Source organism: Zea mays, chromosome 10, assembly GCF_902167145.1.
Source record: "Zea mays cultivar B73 chromosome 10, Zm-B73-REFERENCE-NAM-5.0, whole genome shotgun sequence".
Lineage (NCBI taxonomy): Eukaryota > Viridiplantae > Streptophyta > Magnoliopsida > Poales > Poaceae > Zea > Zea mays.
The window spans coordinates 94072989-94079404 of NC_050105.1; the positions used below are offsets into that span (position 1 = coordinate 94072989).

At 51.2% G+C, this 6416-nt stretch overlaps 1 protein-coding gene across 1 annotated transcript; it reads right to left on the reverse strand.

Annotated features, from left to right (window-relative positions):
• Positions 1-2413: 2413 nt before the first annotated feature.
• On the reverse strand, positions 2414-5055 carry LOC103641407 (Putative WD40-like beta propeller repeat family protein). The gene has a single exon (XM_008664759.4). It carries the CDS (start codon positions 4932-4934, stop codon positions 2742-2744), a length of 2193 nt encoding a protein of 730 aa, XP_008662981.1. The 5' UTR covers positions 4935-5055; the 3' UTR covers positions 2414-2741.
• Positions 5056-6416: the final 1361 nt, after the last annotated feature.

Here is a 6416-nt window from a genome sequence, read left to right on the forward strand (position 1 = left end):
CGAACTCCGCCTCGCCCGACCCCAGGGCTCAGACTCAGCCCTGGCCTCAGCCGACGGTCTCCACCTCGCCCGACCCAGGAGCTCGGACTCGACCTCGGCCTCGGAAGACAGACTCGACCTCGACCTCGGAAAAGCCTCCACCTCGCCCAACCCAGGGCTCGGACCGACCACGTCACAGGAGGCGCCATCATTACCCTACCCCAAGCTAACTAAGGCTACGGGGAACAAGACCGGCGTCCCATCTGGCTCGCCCCGGTAAACAAGTAATGATGGCGCCCCGCATGCTCCATGACGACGGCGGCTCTCAGCCCCCTTACGAAAGCAAGGAGACGTCAGCAAGGACTCGACGGCCCCGACAGCTGTCCTTCCGCCAGGCTCCAGCGCTCCTCCGACGGCCACGACACCACACGAACCGGGTGCCAAAACCTCTCCGGCTGCCACGACGGCATGTACTTAGGGCACTAGCTCTTCTCTGCTAGACACGTTAGCACACTGCTACACCTCCCATTGTACACCTGGATCCTCTCCTTACGTCTATAAAAGGAAGGTCCAGGGCCCTCTTACGAGGGTTGGCCGCGCGGAGAAGGACGGGACGGCGAGCGCGTAAGCCTCTCGCTCCCTCCCACGCGGACGCTTGTAACCCCCTACTGCAAGTGCACCCGACCTGGGCGCGGGACAAACACGAAGGTCGCGGGTTTCCCCTTTTACGTCTGCCTCCCTCCGGCTTTTTCCCCCTTCGCGCTCTGTCTCGCGCCGACCCATCTGGGCTGGGGCACGCGGCGACAATTTACTCGTCGGTCCAGGGATCCGCCGGGGTCGAAACGCCGACAAATATACAATCACGATTTAACATAGCGAAGGGGTAAGAGCAATCTAATCTTGGCCATTGCTTCACAGATTGACGGTCGTAGATGTGGGATCTACTCGCCTAGTTATGACCGTTCATCAGCCGTTCAATGGCCAGAGCCGCATGCCCCCCACCTAGCGCTCGACCACGGCAGCGCACAGTGCCAGCGCTGCGGCAGCTATGGCCGACACGCCCATTCATCACACTAACGCCCTGAACACCAATACAAATAGTTATAATCATAGCAGGGTACTTGGTGAGCACGGTAGGGGCAACTTACCGGTGGTTTGAGTAATGTGGAGTCCAGTCTATGGTGAGATGTGGCTTCACGGTGGCTCCTCCACTCCAACGAGAAATCACCAGCATTTCAGTTGGTGGCTTCGCCCGGGGTGGCCACGGATAGGTGCGGGATGACTTGGCCACTCGCAAGACCACCCGTTAAACTTGGAGCAGCGACGCAGGCGAGAAGACCGTTCGGCGACCATCTCATCTCCCTCTCGGCGGCAATGGCACTCGACGGTAGACAATGGAGCAGGGGTCGGTCTACGCACATATATACACGGTAGAAGTTGGGAACCAACCCCAACAACCCCGCGAAAATCGTAACTACCCAGCTGATGATCCCCCCACGTCCACTACGAGATTCTAGATCGGACAGTAGACGAGCCCACAACCACCATGAAGGGGAAAGAGCTGGCAAGTGGGCCCCACATGGCAGTGATTGAGAGCGACTTGATAGAGACTAGCACCGGGACTCTCCCACGGCTGACAGTGATGGACGCAGGAGACTCGGGCACGACCGGCTTGCGGAGTCTAGCCCTGCCCGACCGACGCGTAGGGCCCATGTGTCATCCACTTGGGGGAAAAGAAAAGGGGTGAGTTTTGGTGAGCCGGGGCAGGGGTTAAAAGGAGAAATGGGCCTACGGAGCAGACCACGCTGAAAGCATGTTCCTTTTTTATTTTATTTTCTTTTATTTTTCCTTTGTATTTCAATTTCCAATTTCAAATTCAAATGAAATTCGTTGTTAAATTTTTAGACTCAAACACAGATGCAATAAACAAAAGTCAACATGATGTAAAATTCTATTTTATTTGTTTATTTATGATTTTATCATTTTTTGAAAAATATGCAATGCACAGACATTACTTGTTTTATTTAGAAGGGGATGATGTTTATTTTCTATCAAGAGGTATGAATATCTTGATTCATCTCAAGGAGTACCTCTAATTAAATGTTTTAGGAAGAATAATTCATTCCAGCAAATCAATTAATAATTTTGTTATTATTTGTTTTGGGATTCAAGTTAAATTCTAGTTCCAAAGTTTAGGTCAAATTTTAAGCTACCAAACTTTTTATATTATTCCCTATTTACTTTAGGGAAATAGACCCTATAAAAAAGGGTTCATTTGTTTAGAAGACATTTTATCCGAATATTTTTGGAGAACTTCTACAAATTCCAAAATAGGTTTTTTGGGTGTTTACAGTATTACGGAGGTTAAGAGCTGATATTGGTATATAGAGATCAGTCAATATCGTGTGACATAGGCCATGCTCAGTACAACATATATGGTCGTGTAAATCACTGTTTTACACGGTAGACTGCATTATTTATAAAATGGTATTTGAAATACAGAGTCGGAGGTAGAATACGAAGACCGCTGGATATAGCCTTGAGAGCGAGAATGAGCTAGGTGGTGGAAAAGTAGTGACATGAATGGAACCGTACAAACCCATATGGCAGAGACCAGAGAGGCAGGGCTCCGCTGATGTCATCATCAGGTGCAACAAGAGCCCTGCTAATTCCCTAGTGGTTTATTACTGATGGAAGGTCGCAGTAGCTGGTAGCTGCTCGTGACGACGAAGGAGGATGCAATCCAAAATCCAATGACACAATCAGCAGCACCTCCTAGGGATGCAGAGGTGCCCGGTCATGTGCCAGCTCTCGCCGCCGTCCGGGTACGCGTAGGGGCACGCCGGCGTGTACGAGTCTTTCTTCACCAGCATGTTCCACTGCGCGTTGGGATCATCCGTGGCAAACACCGTCCACGTCGGCGTCGAGTACTCGTAGCGGCTGTGCGTGACCCGGTGGAACTTCTTCACGTCCTTGTTCTTGCTCGCATCCTCCGGGTCGATGTCCACCACGAAGATGTCGCCGTAGGGCCGCACGGAGTGGATGAAGAGCGGCAGCGAGATGGGGTCGGCCGACACAGCGGCGAGGTCGGACGTCACGACGATGCTCCTGCCGTCCGGGCTGAACACCGGGTGGTTCACGTGCCCACCGAGGTCGTCGCCGCTCCGTATCACCCGGATCACCACCGTCGGGTCGCTCGCCTTCACCATGAACACCGCGAAGTAGCCCGGATCCAGGCCGTTGTCCAGTTCCGGTGCGTCCTTGGGTTTGTCCCGCGTTGACGAGAAGACGATCCAGTCCCCGCTGGGCGACCACTGGCAGTGCGTGTCCGTCCACTCCCCGTTGGTCAGCCGCGTCACCGTGCCGTCGCCATACTCGCCCACCTCCGCGTTCTCCGCGATGTACAGGTTCTTGTGCTTCTTGTCGCCGCCGTCCCTGGTCGACCGGAACACGAACCTGTTCCCGTCGGGGCTGCTCGACGGGAAAGCGTTGTTGAACTTGCCCTTGGTGAGCTGTCGGCGCTGCCGCGCGCCGCTGGACACGTTGGGGATGGCGCAGATCTCCAGCGGCTTGCCGGCGTTGAAGGAGGGGCCCATGCACACGTACAGGATGTCCTTGTCGGGGTTCTGGTTCCACATCGGCGAGAAAATGTTGTCGGGGCCCTTGGTCTCGTACACCACGCGCAGACCCTGGCTGTCGGCGACCCACACCGCCTTGAACTCGTTGTCCACGAACGCCAGCTTCGACCCGTCCTTGGAGATGGTTGGGAACACGCCAGACACCCGGAACAGTCCCACGTCCTTCACCGGCGACTCAATCTTGTCGAAGTTCCGCGAGAGCACGTCGTCGCCGGGTTTCACGAGGTCGCTCCTGGCGCGGTGGTAGCCGACGCGGACGCCGTCGTCCAGGACGAAGGGGTTGAAGTGGTCCGCCTTGGGCCTCGTCTTCTGGGTCACCTGCACCGACGGCTGCCCCGCCGCGGCCGCCGTGTCGAAGATCTCGATGTGGCGGTACTGCGCCTCCACGCGGACGTCGCTGAACTTGGACTTCTGCCGAATGGTCGCTACCGCAACCTTGGTGTCGCTGATGGCTGCCGGCGTCATCGCGTCGAAGGCCTCCGGCGTCACCCGCACCGTCTCGTTCGTCCTCGTGTCGTGGCGGAAGACTCCCCAGGTCTCGCCCACCTTCCTGTGGAAGAAGATGACGTCCTCGCTGGCCCACGACGGCCACCCGCCGTTCCTAATCAGCCGTTTCCGCATCGGCGGCCTCTCCACGTTCATCACGAAGATATCAGTCTGCAGGTCCTCGATCTCGCCCTCCCAGCCCTCCGGCCGGAACGTGGCCATGGCCACCTTCTTCCCCGACGGCGACACAGCTGGGCTCAGATCAAATTGACCTTTGGGAGTCAAACGCTCGGTCTTGCCGGTCCTAAGGTTGGTCTTGTACACGACGGTCCACGGGCTGCGTCGCTCTTGCACCGGCTCCTTGGTGGAAACGTAGATGAGCGAGTGGTCCACGGTGCGAGAGCCCACCTTGTAGCCGCCGCCGACGCAGCCGCTATCCTCGAGGCGCACGCCGCTGAAGTCGGCGGCGCCGAAGACGTCAGCCAGGGAGAACACCTTGCAGGCCTGCTCGCCGGAGTCTTTGAAATGCAGGGCCACGCGGAGCGTCTCAAGGCCATCGTCCCGCTCGGAGACGAAGAGAAGGCCGGAGACGCGGCCGCTGTCGACGTCGGCGTCGGTGGCGCCGCCGTCGGCAGCGAGCTTGGGGCGCTTGAGCAGGGACTTGAGCGCGTCCTTGGGGATGGGGCGGCAGTTGTAGTTGTAGGAGACGCCGTCCGTGAGGTGTACCTCGTCGCGGATCGAAGACGGCGGGATGGGCACGGAGAAGATGTCTAGCGGCACTGGTGGCCGGTAGGTGGCGAAAAAGGCGATGCTGCCGCGGCTCTCTCCCATTGTCGACGGCGTCTATATTCCGCTTCACTTCTTCCCTCAGTGATACACTCCTGCGGACTCTAACTGCGAGATGGCACATTTATAGCGATACATCTCATTCTTTCTTCCCTCAGTGATATCTTTCCTGGATACATCTCAGTGATACGTCGACTCTCTAAGGCAAAGTTTTTTTTGAGTTTTGGAAAAAACCATGATATTATAGAATACCATATAATCTTTCATCGTATTTTGTCTCAAGGTTTAAATTACTTTGTTTTCAATATCATGACTTTGTTAGTCACCATAGTATTTTTGGATTATTTAAAATAACTCCACCTAAATCCAAAGTTTTTGTATATGACTAACTTCTTCCACCTGTATGCTAAATATCATGGTTCGGTATACTTTACCTCCAAAACAAGTATTACATGGAGTGAGGTAAAGAATACTATTGTTGTATTTTTGTCATCTTAAAACCATAGCATATTCTAAAATCATGGTTTTTAAAATACTTTGTTTTCAAATTTTCCCTAAGTTATATAACTATTGTTGTTTTTTTAAAAAAAGAGTTCAAACTAATTTTTTAGTAAAGAGATAAAGACCATATTTGTACACAATCTCCAACAAAGGTTTAATCGTGAGGTGTGAAAAAACTATCATGATCTTTATAAAAGTTGTAAGTAATTACGACACCATAAAAAATTGTAGTACGTTTGGTTGAAATAAGTATGAAACATATTCCCTCTCTATTTCTCTGAAATAACATACACGTCTCTATTTGCACCCATTTAGAAATGGAAGAAAACCGAAATAAGGGTCTATAGAATTTTTAGGACGGACGTATTTTAACCAAGATTTAAATCTTTAGTAATAGTTGTCGCTATCTCCGGCTATAACGGTTTGAGAAAAAAATGTAGCTATTTTCAGTATACAATTCGGCTGTTAGCTGCCACTGTAGCCGGCTGCTTTATATATCAGGAAATATATTGCTAAATATCATAGACAAATATTTAAAATGCTGATTTTAAACTCAAAACAGCCAGTGAATAATCGACCAAACTGACACTAAACCGATGTACTGGTTTTTGGGTTTGGCTTCGATTTTCGCATCTACTAAATTCGACTTTGCTCGGTTATGAATCTAAACTAGTACATCCTCGTGTGTTGCAACGATACAAAATATTCAATAAAATGTTAGTGCAAAAATTATATGGATGTATACATTTTGTATACATATTTTTAGGAAAATTAATAGTGTGTTTCAACTTGCGATCAAATATGAAAGTTACAATATAAGTCTATTTGTTTAGTGTGTAGTCGTAAGAAAAGCTGTTGTGGATTGTGAACTATAAAAAACGATAGTGGGTTGTGAGCTGTAAAAATACTAAAAACCATCTAGTGGAAGCCACTAAAAACCACTAAAAGATTTTTTCATATATATTTGCACAATTTTATCTGAAAGCCGCTAAAAGCATTTCTATAGGTGCTTTCAGTTTTGCACTG

Excerpts from the sequence above, each read along its gene's own strand:
- LOC103641407 (XM_008664759.4), bottom strand. The coding sequence starts at position 4,934 with ATGGGAGAGAGCCGCGGCAGCATCGCCTTTTTCGCCACCTACCGGCCA.